At 43.5% G+C, this 21,770-nt stretch overlaps 1 protein-coding gene across 1 annotated transcript in view; it reads left to right on the plus strand.

Annotated features, from left to right (window-relative positions):
• LOC149440755 (myotubularin-related protein 13) overlaps positions 1–4,349 on the plus strand; it is a gene marked incomplete at its 5' end in the record, with an annotated part of 208,535 nt that extends 204,186 nt beyond the window's left edge. Inside the window, one exon of the mRNA XM_089658165.1 lies at positions 1,132–4,349. Coding sequence (XP_089514291.1) covers positions 1,132–1,230 — 99 coding nt within the window. The remainder of the gene's footprint in view (positions 1–1,131) is intronic.
• Positions 4,350–21,770: the final 17,421 nt, after the last annotated feature.

Consider the following 21,770-nt stretch of genomic DNA (forward strand, 5'->3'; position numbering starts at 1 on the left):
CCCCGTAGTCTTCTGGGACCTGTCACATGTCCCAGAAGACTACGGGGAGGGTGGAAGGGAGGACAACTTCCGCTTCCAATAGCCTAGGCGATCGCAGCAGAAGTGGGAGTGGGTACCTGTCAAATTCGGGTACCCGCTCCCCAAAGGTGCCAATCCTTAATGGGGAGCGAGTTACAAAGCATTAAAGCGGAACTTCTCCTTTTGGGTGAAACTCTGCTTTAATGTTGGCTTCTTACAAGAAGAAGCTGAAGCAAGAGCCCCGCCTCATTTCCTGGCTGCAGGACGTCCATTATTATCTAGTTCTCTTCTCCCTAGCCTTTGTGGCTCACCCCCTGCATTCATTGGATTTCAGTTTTCTCAGTCTTGGAGGCTCCACAGCGCTTATGCTCAAAACCTAGGATGGGCCGCTTGCAAATGTTGGAACACCCTGCCCAGGCTCTCCCACTTCTCCAGGCTGACATCCACCAATCTGCATTGAGACATTTTGATGTTCGCATACGTTCTCCCAAGAGCCACCCCACTCCTTGCATCAGGGCTGAGGGCTTTAGAGAGGAGTACTGAGGTAGGGTGATGTGCCATTTTCAGGAAGCTATGTACAGGACCCTGCCCTCCACCCTCACCAGCAATGATCTGCCTGCATTGCTTAGAGAAGCCCAAAGTCTCAGTGATGATGTCACTGGATCAAATACAAGGTTTGTATTAAAAAACAGAAAGATTTTACTTAATAATTTTTATTAGCATGTTATTGATGGAGGAAAGGAGGAGCCAGAGAAGACAAAAAATAAGCAAATTCAACTTTAGTTTTAATTATACATTTTTTTATTTAAAGATACCTGGAAGATGCCTTCCCTTAGCAGGATACTAATCTAAGCAAATCTAAAATTATAACAGTTCTCTTATTATTTTGTACACTTTGCTGTACCCTCAACCTGACGTCTTAGAAACATACTCAGAATGAACACCCAATACGTTGTATGAAGTCAGCATTTTGCTTGGTATCTGTTGCATGCCTTTAAATAAAAAGAATTTAAAAAAATTTAAGCTACCTGGAAAACATTCTCTTCTGGAAAACATGCGCTTTTGGTCACCTTGTATGATGTAGCTGATTATCCTCTTAATTTTTTACTGCAGGTAAAAACCAGCAAGCGGGTGTACAGTTTCTGTGCTCAGGACGCACAAAGTGCCCAGCAGTGGATGGACAAGATCCAGAGCTGTATATCGGACGCGTAGGATGCCGCATAGACCGTTGTCTCTGGGATAGCGCTAGCCATATCTCCTCTTATTATAAGAAGGAGTTTTTATTTTTCGTATTGTGCATTTTTGAAGGACCCCTTCCTTTCAGGTAGCCAACAGCTCCAGAACGTTACGGGGCTCTTAGAAGTTCCTCCTCATGAGATGGTTTGGAGAATTCCTCCTCTCTTGTAGCGGCAAGGCAGCTTACTGCCGCACAGGGGTACTCCGCAAGTATTATTAATTTGTTACAGGTGAAGGTCACACTTTGGGAGCTTAAAAGGTATTTCCACTTTCTAAGAACTCCTTTATCTTTAGAGAAGGATGTGGAATCATCAATATTGAAATTAATGTGTTTCCAGTCTTGATCCTTCATGTTGGTACAGGGGTTTGAAGTATTCGGTTTGTCCTGTGGGAAAGGTTCACAATTTTTTTTTTGGTGCCAAGGGTCTTCTACAGCAAGTTCTTGTAGATCTTTCTAGGGCCCCATTCAGTTTACCTGACAGGACTCCATCCCACCATCACCACCTCATTATCTCACACCTACACATTACACAGTGGGCTCTGAAGTATGCTCTTGGCATACATAGCTATAGAGATGGCAGTCAAGCAGCTTCAGTTTGAACAGCCATTCTCAACCAGGCTTCCATGGAACCCTAGGGGTGACTAGGGGTTCCTTGAGCTGTGGCTAACTGACCTCCAATCTGATGCTGACTGCACAATTCCAGGTCCAACACCACTTGGCAGAGCCAGCGGCATGACGGCAAGGGAGTCATTCTGGCCACCTCTGTAAGGGGAGCATTCTTCCCATATACCACCACTAATGTAAGAGGCATTTTCCCAATGGCCCCTGACGAACTGATCTTACCAGGGGTTCCCTGAGAACTGAAAATATTTCAGATGTTCCTCTGAGGTATAAAGGTTGAGAACGGTTAAGTTAGAAGGGCTCTGCAGATTAGAAGAGTCAAGGAGCCTCCATCCGTTGAAATTGACAATAAACTGAGGAATTTGTGTGGAGAGAATGGCACGCTCAGTGTCCTACCACATTTGATGGAAAGGTTACAATCTTTTATTGAAGATAATGGATAAACAAGTTGAGCCAACGCGTTTCAGGAGAACTGGCTCCCCCTTCTTCAGGGCTTTTGGTACGTGTGCAGGGAGGTGGGTAGACTATGCAGAGGTACCTGAGATTCTTGTGAGAACAGATGTGGCATTAACTGGTGCCGTGACGGCGTTGCTTAGAAAGGTGGACATGCCTTTTAAGCTCCTAATTTCCCCAAAACGTGTTGACTCAACTTGTTTATCCATGATCTTCAGTAAAAGATTGTAACCTTTCAATCGAATGTGGTATCACTCTGGACACTGGGTGCATCTGAATATATCCATTACTGAACTGACACTGCAGTCTTGCCAGTAAGGTAGCAGTCCATACCTGCAATGGGAGGCTACCGGCAGAAGTACAAAAAGGCCAGCGCGGTCCCCAATGCCAGTTACACTGAGGAGAAATTTAGCTCTACGCATGCATCCATGCTGTCTCTCTGTCAGTTGAACCCTTGCAAGGCCATACCAGAAAGAATGCTATGATGGGCCCAGGCCTGGCTCCCCCCATATGCTGACCTGAGTACTCCCTGTGCTCCCCTATCCGTAGCCCTGGATCTGGGTCTCCCATGGAAGCAGGCAACCTTTGACATAGCTGACTATTCAAACACCTGGGCCAACATAAGGAACCAAGACAGTTGACTTACCACTAGTTACAAAACTTATTTTTTTTCTTCCATGCCTTACACTATAGAACGTAGCGGAATTGTGTAGACTTTAAGCCTCCAAATAAAGTATTATGCAGCTTGTTAATACATTCCCAATATGTTTACTACGATAGGGTCAATGGGGACTTGAAGTCGATTTTTGGGCAGGAGAAGAAGTAGGTCTGATGTAGTCAGACTGAGAAGTTTACAGAACACTGTACAGTTTTTGTTTTGTTGTTATTTTTGTTTTGTTTTTTAAAGTAGCTCAACAACTAGCCTCAATCAGTCCGTAGTGTCAGTGCGGTGTGGTGCTTTTTGTTTTTTCATTTTCTAATAGTATACTTGTCACATCAGATAGAGTCACACACCTGCAGGATAGTATAGGAAGGATCAGTAGGTGGGGACCTAACTGCTAACCGCCAATGGCGGGGGGGAGAGGGGGGGGCGCCGTCTGCTCCTCGTTGTATAGTCATTGAAAATGCACTACACGATTTAATGCAAGCACATGCACTTAAATTCATGAAGGACGGAAAGGAAGGATCAATTGAAATCCAATATGTACATAGTTTTTGCCAAAAAAAAATTTGGACATTCCTAATTAATTCCTCTGTAACAAAATCTATGTTTTTATTTAATTTTTTTGTTTCTTTTATTTGTTTTTGTTTTTTTGTGTCCAAAAAAAAAAAAAAAAGTAAAAATACTTATATGACCACTTGTAATATCACTTGACTGGAGTAATTCGAGTTTGAACTGTTAATATGTTTATCTTCTATGACAAAGTTTGTACTGTATATAAATAATTTTTTGTATCTTATGTCTCGGACCAAGCTGTGTGTGTAAATTTATTATCAATTTTCCGCATCTCCACCCACTTTCTTGCCATAGCAGGTTTTAGCACTATACTGACCAAGCCAATTGTATTAACTTATGACCACAAGTTTTTTTTTTTTATTTTCTTTTTTTGTTTTTTTTCTTTTTTTGTTTTTTTTTACTAATGAGTTGTCTTTGTCCTCTTCAGTGCCAAAATAAGTTTCTTTACAATATTCTGCCAACTGGATTTTTTTTCTATTACCCCCAAAATGAAGGCACGTGTGAAGTTTTTTGTATCACAATTGGCGTAGGTGAAACTGACACTTTACACATGTTCTTTCCTTCTTTTGTATATGAAGTCGTTTTTTGTTTTTTATGTACTTTGTAAAGAAACAGATTTTCTGCTTCAGTAGTTTATGTTTAAGGAAAAAAAAAATGTAAACTATTTTTTAACCCGTTTTAACAATTTTTGTGTATTTGTTATGACATGTATGCTAAACATCTTGTAATAAATATACTGCCCATAAATTGCTGTAAATAAATCTTATATGCAGTGAGTATAAATGTTGTTGATGTAGATCATTAGAGGGAAAAAAAAACAACAGGAAGCATTTGGTGATTTTTCTCACATGCTGCCTATGTAGGCAGTCCATGACCACACTCTAGAACAGGGGTCTCCAAACTTTTTGAGTAGAAGGGCCCCATTGTAAATTTTACAAATATTCAAGAACCAAAACAAAATAATCCGTATCAGATCATAACAGAGTTCACCATTACATCAAAGTCCTCCCTTCCATCAGAAGAGGCCATAGGCAACCTCTGCTGACGTTCACCCTGTGTGAGGATACACCACTGACCCTAGCTGCATGCCAGATAAAATCTTGTAGTGGGCTGTGGGAATCACCTGCTCTAAAATATTAAAGCTGAATTCAGTTACTTTGTAAAAACTGCAGGCATAGCATGAGATCAGTCTATCTTCCTCATAAACGTATCTCTGTTGTTCACATTTGACAGGTTTATTGTGCTCCACTAGGTTAATTCACAGTCGTGATCGCTGAGTTCTCACCCGATGGGGGACAGATGCAGCATTGGACCAATGCTGCACCCACCTAGGTAAGTATAAATAGGTGTTTGGCTTTGGTTCTTCAAAGAGAAGTTGACCTTTTTACTTTCCTGTCTCCTGACTGGCTGAATGAAAAGGAAGGCTTCAGCAAAACTTGCCACTTCTGCATTTAAGGTTTCAATTAAGTGGCTCCAAGTGAATGACATTGTTTGCATTCCACAGGACAAAAACAGCAACGTCCTTCATAATCTTTAATAACCCTTTAACATTCAAGCAATGAAGTCACAAACATATTTCAGATTGTTCTTGAAAGGCTTATTACTTAAGAGAAAAAAAAAATTCCATGTTACCACACGTAATTCCAGACTTTTAAACTTTATCGGGACAAAATCCTAAGCTTCAGTTTTGGAGGCACATTCCAAAATTGACGATTGACGCCAGTAAATTCATCACTCGGTGTTAGATTTGAGCAAACCTGGACATCACCTTCCTGTGGGGTTTAATTGGAGACACATGACACCTGGGTGACTTGGTGGATCAGGCAGGAATGTTGGTCTGTGTGATATTAGAGAATTATGTCCCCTCTGACAGCCAGGAACGTAGGTGAGGCGGGTACCACATTCCAGTAAAGCCTAAGGAATGACAGGCCGCGTGTTTTGAATTTTGGTTACACGTGATGTTTAACTGTTGAACCAGCTTAGAGTAGCCCTGTGGGATCCACTGTCCTACCAAAACAACAAGCCCTAATATGGCCAACCAGCGCAAGGTTAGACTTCCTTCAAAAGGATGGTAATGGTGCAACTTCCTCGTTATTTTGTATTTAGAGGAAACTATACCATTTTGCAAGTTTATCTACCTATCTGGTGGTTGTACTTTTCTGCTTCTCTCATTGCAAGTCTATAGGGTAGAACTGGGCAAATCAAGAAACATTTGCTTTCCCGCACTCAACAAGCCTACCACGGTTGGCCATAAATGCACCTAACAACTCTCATAATATTTATAGCCTGGAGAGAGAGAGAGACTGACTATCCATCTATCCCACAAGATTGAGGTGTTTCCTGTAGACATACAATATTTTCTTGGTTTCAGCCAGATGAGAAATGTTGATCATAGCTCTGTAGCTTAAAGACAACATGTGTGCATTTGTAATCTGTAGTTTATCCTAAGAGGTGGGACTTAGTCCCAAATTCAAAGTAGTTATAAAGTGAAACCGGGATCAGGGAGGGGCACAGAAGAGGCCTTTTGAAGGTAGGTACCTTCAGTTTCCTATCATAGGAAGGCCGCTTACTGCTTTTCTGAATGATAGAGTTAACAGGTCTACTTTACATCAAGTGAGAAAGGGGCAGGAATCAAAATCCTCTTCGGCCTGCAAATCTTCAACCTCTTTTACTCTGGCGAAAAAGTTGAAACACGTCAGAGGGCGTGGCATTTTGGAAAAGACTTGCAGGCTGAAGCTATTTTTGATTCCTATCCTATGGTGGCTGGTCAGGAGAGAGGCATCTATCTCACTTGACGTATGCATTGCTCTGGATGGGCATTTTGGCAGTCTGCACCCCTCTGCCTGTGGATCTTGGAAATGTAACTCTCAGCTTCGAGCGGTGCTCAAAGTCTATTCTAAGGTTGCAGGTCTACTTTAAGCTTTACTTTACTTTAAAGCCTAACTCTTGGCTGGACACAAAAATATATAGTGACATCCCCCACCCCCACAGGGGATATACTGATTGAGTAATACTTACCTTACACCTTATGCTCTTGGCAGCTGCCATTTCGGCGTTCTCCTTCACCCCAGAATGAGCAGACCCTGATGTCATCTAATACAATGCAGTACCAGTGAAGACCACTGGTCCTGTGTTTTATGCAGTAATTTCAGCAAGGGGGCTGAAATATGACCAGGGAGGAGGATCAGCTTTCCTGCCGGAACATGGAGTAAAGTATATAATACACCCTATTTAAAGGCTAAGTTCACTTCTTTTTTTTTCTTCTACATTCAAGCTCCCCTATGTACCAATACATCATTAATGTACAGCTCTACAGAATATTAAAAGCTTTCTTTGATTTTTAGAACAAGACCTTACCTTAGCCCCTGGTGTGTTCCATAGAAAACTTCATGACTTTCTGGTATGTAGATTTGAGACTTGAAAACAGTAAGGCACAGGAAGCTGTTCACCAGCTGACCTCATTAGCGCACACACACACCCTGCACCCATCAACTATGTTTGCATCCCTGGCATCCCTCCAGGTGTGCATTTGCCTGGCTTGTCGATGTAGGCTACCACAGCTGCTATGCTTGCATGGCGTCCCCAGCGGTAATCCAGACGAGCCTGGGCCGCATGCCAAACTCCAGGTAAGGCCTCATTCTACAAATCAAAGACAGCTTTTATTTTTCTGCAACAGAGTTACATTAATAGTATATTGGTACAGAGGGGAGCTGGACTTTGGGGGGAAAAAAAAGTGAACTTCGCCTTTAAGCCCCCCTTGATTAAACAAGCATTATATCCTGTATATGTGGATCTGTTACTTATGCTTTTTGTGGCCAGCATTTAACTCTAAACAGAATGTTCGTTTCACTGGGATCAATTACTAACGGATTAGATCAACCTTTTCAACACAGAGGAACAGAAATCTTTCTAGTCTCGGGGAACCCCTGCTAAAAATTACTATGTCTGCAACTCATGATACATTAGTGGTATGGTCAGAGGGAAGAATGTTCCTTACACTTGTGGTCATTGGGAAGAATTACCTCCTTACAGATAACTAAAAGGACCAATGGTCTCAGTGGGAACTTATCTGAGAGGCAGAAATTTCTCTTTGCTCAAGGAACCTGTAGCAAACTCTGGAGGAGATTCCTAGGGTTCCATGGATGGCTGAGAAACCCTGGATTAGGCCATCCATTTACCCCAATAAATCTATTTTCACTTCACATACCTAATTATATGAAAAAAATTTGAATTTGGAGTGACATCAGGCCTACTGGTTTAAACTTTCCAGACTTAATTATTCAGGTCGATTTATTTCCTTGCTTTGAATATTTCGATATTTCCAATTCTAATTTAATGTTTAATCACAGGTGTTAATAAGAAAATGAGAACAGAGGATACTTTGGAGCTTTATCCCTTATTCCAGCACCTTTCTCTCCAAACATTTTACCATAAAAGAGCCTGGAAATACTAGAAATATGACCTATGAGCTCATAAAAATGACATCCTCGCTAAAAAAGCCACTAAGAGTGCGCCAAGGCGTGCGTACAGGCTGTGCTCCATTAACAGATACAGCAGATGCTCCGGAAATCAGAACAGAGAGGACCTATCAACTTTCGCAACTTTGGAAGACCAAGGCCCCCAAGGAACCAACATCTGCTGACTTTGTTTCCTAAATTAGGAATCGAAGGTCTTCTGTGATTATTAGTGAAGCTAAAAATATGAAACGAAAAAGTAAACAGAATTAGTACATTGTGGCGACAACACCAAAGTGATGTATTGGCTTGTCATTGAACTTCTGAGATTCCAGGAATAAAGAAAAAACAAGGCTGTCCCACCAAAATGTTGAGGCAATCATTTCATTTTTACATTTTTATTTCATTCTATATTGATAAGCTTTGGTGTTTATCATCATCTGCAGACAATGCCATTAGTTTTTTTTTTTTTTTTACAAAGTCTGATATCAATCCTTAACCTGGAATGGTAAAGGAAATCGCGCTACGAGGAATAACAAAGCTGCCAGCACGTCAACTGATGCAAATCAACAAATATAGAACTTACAAAAAAGTGCAGCGCTAATTAAAGAAAAAAAAAAAAAAAGCTAATTATCACCAAGAGTTTGTGAGTCCATAAAATCAAATATATAATTGCAAAGTCCCAAAGTATAAAAAAGGGAGTATCTTTATTCAAGCAATATACCGTATTTTTCGCTCCATAAGACGCACCTGACCATAAGACGCACCTAGGTTTTAGAGGCAGAAAACAGGAAAAAAAAATTCTGAACTAATGGACTGCAGACACAGTACAGGAGATGACCAGAGACTGCGGACACAGTACAGGAGATAACCAGAGACTGCGGACACAGTACAGGAGATGACCAGAGACTGCGGACACAGTACAGGAGATAACCAGAGACTGCGGACACAGTACAGGAGATGACCAGAGACTGCGGACAGCACAGGGATGACCAGAGACTGCGGCCACAGTACAGGAGATGACCAGAGACTGCGGCCACAGTACAGGAGATGACCAGAGACTGCGGCCACAGTACAGGAGATGACCAGAGACTGCGGACACAGTACAGGAGATGACCAGAGACTGCGGCCACAGTACAGGAGATGACCAGAGACTGCGGACACAGTACAGGAGATGACCAGAGACTGCGGACACAGTACAGGAGATGACCAGAGACTGCGGACACAGTACAGGGGATGACCAGAGACTGCGGACACAGTACAGGGGATGACCAGAGACTGCGGACACAGTACAGGGATGACCAGAGACTGCGGACACAGTACAGGGATGACCAGAGGCTGCGGACACAGTACAGGGATGACCAGAGACTGCGGACACAGTACAGGGATGACCAGAGACTGCGGACACAGTACAGGGATGACCAGAGACTGCGGACACTGTACAGGGATGACCAGAGACTGTGGATAGTACAGGGGATGACTGCTGACCTTTGGGGAGGGGGGGGAGTGGGTACCTGAATTTGACAGATACCCGCTCCCACTTCCGCGGAGTTGTAATTTCATCTTACCTGTTCCTCGATCCAGCCGCGCGCTGTCTTCCCGTAATGGCGCTCGGCATGACAGCCGGGTGCCCAGTGCGCATGAGCGAGAAGCACTTGCGCTCTGTGATTGGTCCGGCGGCTTCTGGGATCTGTCATGTGTCCCAGGTGCCGCCTTACCATTCACAAAAAACACCGCTTCCTGCGCATGCGCACTTGGCACCCGGCTGTCATGCCCACACTACAGAAGCCGGGAAGACCGCGCCGCTGGATAGAGGAACAGGTAAGATGAAAGAACAACTCCACGGAAGTGGGAGCGGGTATCTGTCAAATTCAGGTACCCGCTCCCCCCCTCCCCAAAGGTCAGCAGTCATCTCTAAGGTCCCGCTGTAGAGCTGTGCTTATGTTTTTAACCTTGTGAGTATATGGTATATTTTGATAAATGTTTGGTTAGCGGTTTTACACTATGTGGTTCCTTTGGGTCTTTCCCTATAGCACGGTGGAGCCGTGGAATTTGGATGATGATGATTGCTGATTGAACAACCATACCTATAGGGGTGCACTATCATGTGTGAGTAGAAGGGAGTTGGGAGTAGAAAAGGTCCTGATATCAGTGGGAATAGAAAACGCCCCATCTTTGGTGTCAGTGGGAGGAATAGTGCCCCAACATTGGTGTCAGTGGGAGGAATTGTTCCCCTATCATTGGTGTCGTGACCTATCATTGCTGTCGTTGGGCCCCACCATTGATGTCATTGGGAGGAATTGTCCCCATCAATGTTATTGGACATGATTATTGATGTAATTGGGACATATTGTGCCCCTTCATTGGTGTCAGTAGGGGAAATTATGTATCGTTGTTGGTATCAGTGGATGAAATAGTACCCCAAGGGCCGGATAAAAGCAAACATCCAGCCCTCAGGCTACCGTTTGGAGACCATTTCCTTAGCTCTTCATGCTTATGTAATGAGTGATGAGAAGACAATGCTCTGTATGACAATGGCAAAAATACTCTTCAGATACAGTTTTCAGCACCACCTTTAAGCCCTTAGCTATTGGATAGTGACCGCATAAAGTTAGCTGCTGTGTGTTCCAAATCGACTTCTTGATTCAATTGGAACCAATCAGAATGTCCTTTTTTAGTACACTGTATAGAGGCACTGTAGAACTTGAGAACAAACTCCTTAGCAACTATGTACAAAAATGTGACTAGCAACAGTTTCTCTTTAAGGGGTACTAAAGCCCCTTCAGTGTACCTCCTCATACCCTGGATGATTCCTCCTCTTCTCCCAGCTCCCTTGAGGGTATCCCTGGGCAAAAGGGGCCCAGAAGCTGCGAATTTAAAGCAGCAGTCCCGGATGAAAAGCTGGTTGGGTTTTCCACCTGACTGCTCTCTCTCCTTATCTGGCCCAGGGGGTGAAAGAGTGCTCACCCTGTCCTTTCCTGTCAGCTTGGTGGGTGGCTGCCTTCAGGTCTTACACTAGGCTGGCTCCTTTCCTGCTGCTCAGGATGTCTTCCCTAGGAGAAGGTGGTGCAGTACAGGTCCTCTTTTCCAGTAGCTGCCTGTAGCTAGGCCCCCTCCCAGGCTCCAAACTCAAGTTCCTCACTCCATCTTCCTCCTCACAGTGACTCCTACCCTATAGGCTCTGTGATATTTGAGGGTTGCCTTGGTCACCATGTCCAGCCTCCTGCCAGGGGATTGGCCAAGGTCCCTCAAACATGCAGATCTGGGCCTCCTCTCCTCCCCTTCCATGTTCCAGAAAGTTCTCCACTCTCTAGAAAGGTGAGAGGGCTCCAGAAGTTCTGATCTGTTTGAACCTCCCAGCCTATCCTGAGGTGACCTCACTACCCCACTCCCCAAGCCGACTCATCCCTGGCTGCTACCCAGCCACCATCTAAAAAAGAAAAAAAAACAACCAGCCTATCTGGCTAACCTTAAGAGATTTGTACAATAAAAAAATTCAGCTTGATTTTGGTGGGACAGGCTTGATTCTTGTTTTACATTGTTCTTACGTTGATTTCAGAAGCAAAACCTAGCTACCTTTTGTCTTTAAGTCGTCTTTTCAATGACATGCTCATCTTTATATGGACACCACATAAGGGGCTCGGTTAAAGCTGATCAAAGTTTAGAGGTTCAGCCAAATTTACTTTCTGTAGAGCAGGTGATCGCGCCTTCATATTTGACACATCCAGCCGCATTAGCCGAGCTCAATCCATTTAGTCTCTACGCAGGCTGCCAAAACGTTGTCATGTTTCAGCAACTCTTATGAACGTTCCAAACTTCTGTCAGCCTAATGCTGTACAGAAAACACTGGCTGCTGGTTTCCTGCCACTTTCCCATGCTGAATGTTAGGTGCAGATCACTTTAAATAATAAAAGTAAGGAGAGGCACTCCGTCTTGGCTCATGAATTTGTGAAAATTGCTTTTGCCAATTCATATAGGAGCTAAAATGAGTTGCTTTATACAAGTTTTCTTAATGGGGAGCAGATTTTTTAAATATCCTTTGTCATTTATTGAACTTCAGCTATCCTCAAAGGAATGGTCAGTGTGGGCAGAGAGTTTTCCATACCAAAGTTTTGGAATTCCAGCCTTGTTCTTAAGTTCCATCCAACTGTTGAGCTTAAATACCGCTGGTAAGTCGAGTGAATTCTCTATCAACTTTAGAAAAAATGGAAACTGTTGGGGGTGTTGTAGTAAACAAGGGAAAGACTGGAAGCCAAATGGGCAATGGAGATGGATGATGTCTTCTCCTTCTGTGTTTTATGTGGGCTGAACACTCTTAGGCTGGGTAATATTATGCTTTTTGTTAGCTTTGGACATGGGCAAGGTAGGAAAGCTCATAAAGAAAGGTCATGGATAGATCATAAATGAAACATTTCTCATTTCATGCCATTTTGTTTTTCTGTTCGTTTATGTAGGCCAGTGGTCTCCAAACTGTGGTCTGTGGGCTGGATGCATTCATCCTGCCCATAGGGCATTACTCTTCTTACTGACACCAATGGTGGGGGAGGATTGCTAGCAATGATGGGGCACTATTTCTTCCATGAGATACCAATGGGACCCAGTGCAAAGAAAGAAAAATGCTATTTACCACATATCACTACAAAACCTGTGTGTGGAGAGTGAAACAGCCTCAGCCCAAGCTTCAGCTGGGATGAGCTCTGTCCATGCCTGCACCTCCATTGGCTCATTACAGAAGAGAATGCATTGGAGCCTCGAACAGCATATGCACTTTGGCATTACCAGCGATGACGCATTATGCCTTCCTGTGACACCAATTATGGGGCACTATTCTGCCCACTGACGCCAACAATGGGGCACTATTCCTCCCACTGACACCAATGATGTTGCACTATTCCTTCCACTGATGCCAATGAGGCTGCACTATTCCTCCCAGTGATACCAAAGATGGAGAACTATTCCTGCCACTGACACTAACAACGGGGGACTATTCCTCCCACTGACACCAATGATGGGGCACTATTCCTTCCACTGATGCCAATGAGGCTGCACTATTCCTCCCAGTGATACCAAAGATGGAGCACTATTCCTGCCACTGACACTAACAACGGGGGACTATTCCTCCCACTGAAAACAATGATGTGGCACTATTCCTTCCACTCATACCAAAGATGGAGCACTATTCCTCCTAGTAATACCAATGATGGGGCACTATTCCTCCCAGTGACTCCAAAAATGGGGCACTATTCCGCCCACTGATGCCAACAATGGGGCACTATTCCACACACTGACACCAATGATGTTGCACTATTCCTTCCACTGATGCCCATGAGGCTGCACTATTCCTCCCAGTGATACCAAAGATGGAGCACAATTACTCCCACTGACACCAAAAATGGGGCACTAGGGACGTTTCCCATAGCTATGGGCGGGCAGTCAAACCTTGGCAGCTGTGCAGAAACTCTTTAGGGTGGGAGGTCCATGTAAAGGTAACCTGTGCTGAAAGAAGAGTGGGCTGCCACTGCACACCACTTCTGAAAATGCTAGGTGCGTGGCTTTTATGCTAACTAATGGGCTTCAGTAGCGACTGGGTCAAGGACTGGACCAAAAATGCAGATCAAGAATTCTGACATCACTGACTTCTTGCTTGTTCAAATATGTAAGCCAGAGACAGTCAGAAAACTAATCAAAAACAAATAAAAATTACCAACTCACTTACCAGCCATCCTGCAACAAACCAAATTGACCCTGTCTAATAGTTCACATTAAAAACAAGGCGTTTAGTTGCACACATTTGCAAATATATGTGTAAGCTGCAGTGGCCATGTCAAGGCACCCCGAGTGTACTGCGGTATTAACTCCATAATTTAAGAGTCTCCCAAATAAGAGCACCTATAGCATTGGGTAGATTAAGAGCAGGTGTTCCTGATGGGAGCCCACTTCTCCCTAAAGGTACAGGGATGCACGGGACACCCAACAATGGCACAATGGCAGCTGAAGGTATCCATTGTGTCTCTGCACCGATTCACCAACTACACAAACAAATGGTAACCATCCCAACCTATAACTAGCCTTTGCGGCATGAACACATTTGAGTGCAATGCACATCCTTCCCTTACCAGCTAGCCTGCAACAAAGCAAATTAACCCAGGAATTGGCAGTCAGGAAACTATAATTTTCAGAGGAAGGTCAGCAATAGAAACCTATTTTTCTATTTCTCCTAACAAAGTAAAATCCTGTACAGGTCCTCTCTCTAAATCGAATTCACAACTGAATTACCTAATCGCACATTGCCATATACAGTCCATGTTTTCTCACTGGTCTGCCAATTAACCTATTTGCACATGGGTCTAAGTACAAACATAATCTGGTTTGTTTAACTTTTTTTGGAGGTTAAAACATATTAATCTCCTGGGTGCCTTTTCATCTTGAAGTTCTCGAAACTATGCTTGCATGGACCCAAGGGTAACGAGAGACCAACTGAACTTTATCCACTGTCAAGAATCCATATTTTGTTCCTTATGGCCAGATGAAAAAAAAAAACCACAACAGAAAGTTCTTTGATAACCCAGAATGTATTTTTGATATCACTCATCTAGCTAATAGACTTGGAGGCAATGTTACATATTGCTATCCCCAACGGAGAAGCCATTGGAGGCTCTCCAGTCTGATTGAAGGATTTATCTTTGAAGGCAACTCAAGATATACAGATCAAGAAATATTTTAAAGGTAAGTGCGAACCTTTTCAGAGTGCAACACAATCTTACAGTAAGTACTTGTCTACAGTTAATGATCGTACATCTTGTAGGATAGCTTGTCAAGAAATCTTGTTTTTGGATAGAAACCAGTTGGATTCAGGCGTAACCATACTGGAATTATGATTTTGACTGAGTGATGTTCTCAGCCTTGGAGGACTGTTACCACCTTCCAACACACTAGCGATGTGTACTGACTAAACTGCCCCGAGTTGTCTGTCACTAACTCCACTAATCTCTGAGATACGGCTTGTAGAGTATTGAAGAATGATTTGAGATAAACCAGACCTACGTTCTGGAATAATAAATAGCAATAGTTTTTTTTTTTGGAAGAATTTTGAGAAGGCTGAAGTCATCATTTGTCTTTCTTAGGAATGACATTTTTTTTTTCTTATACAATCTTAAGGGATTATTCAGTTATACACAGTAGGGAAACAAGGATTTAGACTTGTGTTTTACAATATATCTAAGACACCGTGTAAAGTCTCCATGTAATCATTATAGAGATTACAAATGTGTGGGCTAGTTAGAAAGAAAAACATATTTGTTAAGGAAAACTAAAAGGTATTTCAACTTCAAGAGTGCATAAAAAACTTTACCATGTCAAAAAACTTGAGGTGCAAAACAGTTGCTACAAATGGTAAATTGGCCCTTTGGGATACAAGTTGCAAGTATTACATTGTTGGTTAAATTATTCAAGACCTTCCTAACCAGCATAAGGCAGACACACTCATATTTTTAAAAAATCATTACAGATAAATATCCTGGAGATTCAAAATTCGAGTACAACTACTCCACATGGTGAGTAATCAGCTGGAGATTTCTCATGTCCATGCACCAAACGAAAAATGGCAGCTGCTCAAACAACATTAAAACAAACATGGCTGATGCATAGTGGGTAAGTTACTAAGTGCAACATGCAAAATAAAATGTTCAGGCACTCTGTCCTGTTAGACAGCAAATGTATGGTATGAACTTCTTCATCAGTGGTCTCTGAACTGCAGCCTTTTGCTTGCCTTTATCTGGCCCTTGGGGCACTATGCCTCCCATTGACACCAACAGTGGGGCACTATTCCTCTTACGGATACCAACAATGGGGCACCATTCCACCCACTGATACCAATGATGGGGCACCATTCCTCCCACTAACACCATCAATGGAGCATCATTCCTCCCATTAATACCAATGATAGGGCACCATTCCTCCCACTCACACCAATGACAGGTCACTATTCTTACTTTTATCCAGCCCTTGGGGCACTATTCCTCCCACTAATATGAGTCACTATGCCTCCCACTGACACCAACACTATTCCTCCCACTTATACCATTGATTAGGGCACCATTCCTCCCACTGACACTAACAATGGGGCACCATTCCTCCCACTGATACCAACGATGGGGCACCATTCCTCCCACTGACACTCTATAGGAGATGAAGTAGACTATGTGCAGCAGGAGGTGGAGAAAGGTGGGTAATAAGACCATGCATTGGAGAAAGAGGAGGTAAGAGTGGTCACATGTACAGGGTATGGGGTAAGAGGGGCGGTGGGATCATGTGCAGGAGGTGGAGAAAGGTGGTAGTAGGACCATGCATTGGAGAAAGAGGAGATAAAAGTGGGATCATGCACAGGAGATGGTGTCATTGGCAGTGGGAGCATGTGCAGGTGGAGGATATAGGGTAGAAGGTGCAAGTATAGAGGACAAAAGAGAGGTGTCTTCCCCCCCCCCTCAAACCAAAAAAGGAAACATCACCACTGGGGATACATCAAGTAGGAACGAGGACATAGCACAGTAAAATCTGCCAGAAGAAGACTGGCGGACTGACAACTCATGGGGCCCCCGGGCAATAGGGGATCATGGGGCCCCTGTGTCCTTGCCCAAACTCAAAAAAGCCTATGAAAATGGCACCAGGGGCATCTCATGGGGCCCCCTACTGACCCCGGGCCCTCGGGCAGTGCCCAAGTTTCCAAATGGTCAGTCCGCCCCTGGTTGGGTGTTTTTATTCTGGATGCAGTTTTTATTCTTGACACATAACAGGTTAAAATTACTGAACATGAGGCGTTGGCAGTTCAACAGTTTTTTGGGGGGTTTTTTTGCATGTTCTCAGGTGAGTTTATTTGGAAAACAGTCTGTTTCCTAAGTCAAACTCTTTGTGGGTGATCTAATGTGAGCACAGAAAAGTAGCTCAGAGATTAAGAGTTAAATCTACATGTCTAATTTATTGTCTGCCAGCTTCGTTCTACATAAGAACACTGCGAGCCCTTAGTATGAATTGACATAATTCTCATTCATATTTATCATCTATAATTTACACAATGGAGACAATTTTGGCTGATTTCCCCAGTCCCTTCTTTCCAGTTGACCCCAATAATTGCCTTTTACATTAGGATTAAGTAGATTACAAATGGAACGTAGAGGATTATTCATATTTTCCCAAAGGCCAGAAGGTGTGAATGAAGAAACGGACTCCACTACTGAGCCAAAAAACATCAAACAACGGAGGCGGAAAAACAGCTGCTAAAAACAAAATGAAGATAAAAAGTCTGGAAATTTAAGTGGACAAATAACACGGGCGACTAAGCACGAAGTGTGCAAACTTTCGATGTCAAAGTTAAGTGTTAAATTATGTATTTATGTGTTTACGTGGCAACAGTTACCAAACCGGTCGGATCCAGGGACTGTGTCCAGAAGAAAGTCTATCTGGAGAGGAGATTCTGCAGCTGTGTATAGTACAAGGTTCTTACCAGGCTGATTTTTTCCACAAAGGGTGATAAATGTACCAGAGGGGGTCCACAGGCCCATTATAGGAGTGTTGAGCTCTTTGGTTAGAAAGACCCTTCAGGGCCGTGTCCAGGGTTGAAGATCCTTCATCTCTTGGCTTTGATGTCTTCTTTTGGGTAGCGTTGTAGAGGCCATGGTGCAGGAATGACAAGCTTGGAGCAAACAACAAGGCAGTACAGATTGAAGTGCCAACAGCCGCATGAGCGGAAAGGCAGTGTTAAGCTTGTGGTGGAGTTTGAACTCTTCCAGGTTTTCAATGTTGCCTGTGTGTTCATGGGAACAAAAACAGCAACAACAACCTACGCCATCCAGGACAGCCTTTCTCAACCTTTTTACACCAGAGGAACTTTTGAAATAATTTTCACATTCCAGGAAACCCCTGCTAAATGTAATTCTTGGGAGTCAGTAGGAAGAATGCTCTCCTTACAGTGGTGCTCAGAATGCCACGCTCATAATCAGCTTAAAATATCATTGGTGGTATCATGTTGCCAGCCCTGTGGAGTGGCTTTAGACCCAAAACTATGGTGGCATCAACAAATGGGGTGGATGGATTTCTAGGCAATGTACAGAATAAGGTGAATTCTGAGAACGTTTTTTGTATGTATATTTATTTTATTTATTACAGATACTTAAATAGTGCTGTCAATGTACGCAGCGCTTTACTGTGTATTGTACATTCACATCAGCCCTAACCCTGAAGGGGCGTACAATCTAAGGTTCCTAACTCACATTCATACATACACATACTAGAGACAATTTAGACAGGAGCCAATTACCCTGCCTGCATGTCTTTGGAGTTTGGGAGGAGAATTGAGTCCCCAAATGAAACCCACGCAGGCACAGGGAGACCATGCAAACTCCAGGCAGGTGGTGCCATGGTTGGGATTCGAAGCAACGACCCGAGTACTGCCAGGCAGAAGAGTTAACCACTTAGCCACTGTGCTGCCTTGTATAAATACTTGTTTGTTGCTGTCCCTGTTACACTTTGGAGATTCACCTTTACTATATGTCTTGTTGACCATGCTGGAAATCCAATACTGTATAGTTGTCACCATTGGGACACCAGTTGTGGAGATAGTTGTCTGATAGATGATTTTCTCTCACATTGAAGGGATTTCTTCTCATTTCCCGTTTTGTCTTCTGGACAGGAAGTAAAGGGAAATCCCCCCCCCCCCCCAAACAAATCCTGAATAGTATCCATTCCCTATCCAATGTATTATTGGTTGAACTTTCCTGCAATTACTCATGGGGCACCAAGTACTTTCTCCAACCGCCCAACATATGGGGAAAGAAAGCAGACTAATAAGGACTAAGTCTGCCACAAGGAAACCATACAAAACTAAGTTATTAAAACCACCAACAACTTTACTATACAGTGAAACGTACCTCCTGCGCTGATGAAAATCCAAACAAATGAAATTCGTAACCTAATTAAAATGATAAAATCTGCAAACAAATGCCGATGTTGTGCATCCAAAAAAAAAATAGCATGCCAAAATATTAGTTATAAAGCAATAATCATAAATCCCACCTCTCCCATGTGAATACCTTATACCAATATTACGTATGGTAATAAATCATAACCGTATACAAAAAAGTACTAAATATTTCCATATGCAGTCTTTCTTGAAATAAGTTCAATCATTAATAGTGAAATATTGCTTTCATGACTGTGAAAATAAACACCATCTAGAGTAGTGCTCCAATGTCAATCACAGTGTGTCTCGTTCGTAACGCCTCCAACAGCTCCGTGCTCACAGACCTCTCACCTCCATGGAGATGAATATGGACATATTGATGTTAAAGCACCAGATGATACTCCAAAATTTGTTGCCCACTAGGGACCCTACTCCTGTATTACCAATGCTCCAGTTGTAGATGTGTCGAGGTCCCTGTAAAGGCTCACTTGCTTTCATATACAGTGCCCTGAAAAAGAATTCATACCCCTTGAAATGTTCCACATTTTGTCATGTTACAACCAAAAACCTAAATGTATTTTATTGGGATTTAATGTGATAGACCAACACAAAGTGGCACATAATTGTGAAGTGGAAGGAAAATTAGAAATGTTTTTCAACATTTTTGACAAATAACTATGTGAAAAGTGTGCCGTACATTTGTATTCAGCCCCCTTTACTCTGATACCTCTAAATAAAATCTAGCGGAACCAATTGCCTTCAGAAATCACCTAATTAGTAAATAGAGTCCACCTGTGTATAATGTAATCTCAGTATAAATACAGTGGTTCTGTGAAGCCCTCAGAGGTTTGTTAGAGAACATTAGTGAACAAACAGCATCATGAACGCCAAGGAACGCACCAGACAGGGCAGGGATAAAGTTGTGGAGATGTAAAGCAGGGTTAGGTCATACAAAAATATCCCAATCTTTGAACATCTCACGAAGCACTGTTCAATCCATCATCCGAAAATGGAAAGAGTATGGCAGAACTGCAAAGCTACCAAGACACAGCCGTCCACCTAAGCTGACAGGCTGGGCAAGGAGAGCATTCATCAAAGAAGCAGCCAAGAGGCCCATGGGAACTCTGGAGAAGCTGCAGAAATTCACAGCTCAGGTGGGAGAATCTGTCCACAGGACAACTAGTATTACACTTACATTTAAAGCTTTGTAAAGCACAGTTGAAAAAAACAAGTGACTGGGTAGAACTCCCATGTGCCTCACGTCTGGTCCACAGCCTGCCTCTATTCACGGCCTACGCATTGTGTCATGGTCACTTTAAAGTGTCACTAAACCCCGGACCCTGCATTCGCTATATCTGCTCTCCCCGGACCCTGCATTCACTATATCCGCTCTCCCCAGACCCTGCATTCACTATATCCGCTCTCCCCGGACCCTGCTTTCATTATATCAGGTCTCCCCGGACCCCGCATTCACTATATCCGCTCTCCCCGGACCCTGCATTCACTATATCAGGTCTCCCCGGACCCCGCATTCACTATATCCGCTCTCCCTGGACCCTGCATTCACTATATCTGGTCTCCCCGGACCCTGCACTCACTATATCTGGTCTCCCCGGACCCTGCATTCACTATATCTGGTTTCCCGAGACCCTGCATTCACTATATCTGGTCTCCCCGGATGCTGCATTCACTATATCCACTCTCCCCGGACCCTGCATTCACTATATCTGGTCTCCCCGGACCCTGCATTCACTATATCCAGTCTCCCCGGACCCCGCATTCACTATATCTTCTCTCCCCGGACCCCGCATTCACTATATCTGCTCTCCCCAGACCCTGCATTCACTATATCCGCTCTCCCCGGACCCTGCTTTCACTATATCCGCTCTCCCTGGACCCCGCATTCACTATATCCGCTCTCCCTGGACCCTGCATTCACTATATCTGCTCTCCCCGGACCCTGCATTCACTATATCCGGTCTCCCCGGACCCTGCATTCACTATATCCGGTCTCCCCGGACCCTGCATTCACTATATCTGGTCTCCCTGAACCCTGCATTCACTATATCCGGTCTCCCCAGACCCTGCATTCACTATATCTGGTCTCCCCGGACCCTGCAAAAATTATATCTGGTCTCCCCGGACCCTGCATTCAATATAGCGGCTCTCCCCGGACCCTGCATTCACTATATCTTGTCTCCCTGAACCCTGCATTCACTATATCCGGTCTCCCACAATACACAGAACATGGGAATGAAATTATTTTAGTAAATATAAACTGTTAAATACCTTTTCTCATCAGCATTATATAGCAGTCTTGTGACTTCTATCAGTGTCCAGCCAAGCACTGATTAAAGCTTGTAGGGGGTGTTTTCATTCTCTTCTGACTGTCCTATGAGGTTGCATGACCCCTGACCCTCTGTTTGGACAGTGCTGATTGGCCCTGTGCTGATCACCCTCCCAAGAACAAAAAAACTCCATAGCAATACACACCAAACTGAGCATGTACAGAGTGCCTCCTAGAGCTCTGTACTATCAGCAGATGGATTGGTGACAGAAGAAGAAGGGAAGGATCAGATCGAAGGATCAAACAACCTATTTACACAATGTGGAGTATTAACCCCTTAGGTTCCACAGTGAGTATAACAAGCATGTTTACTGCATCTACAGACTGATTGGACTGTTGTGGGTTTAGTAACACTTTAAAACATTATTACAAAGAACAACCTCCAAGTGATAGTTGCCATGTAAAACTGTATTTCATTGGCGCATATGTGTTGGCGTAATGGATCAATA

The sequence above is a fragment of the Staurois parvus genome, unplaced genomic scaffold (genome assembly GCF_062004578.1).
Source record: "Staurois parvus isolate SC_StPar_1 unplaced genomic scaffold, SC_StPar_1.0 ptg001054l, whole genome shotgun sequence".
NCBI lineage: Eukaryota > Metazoa > Chordata > Amphibia > Anura > Ranidae > Staurois > Staurois parvus.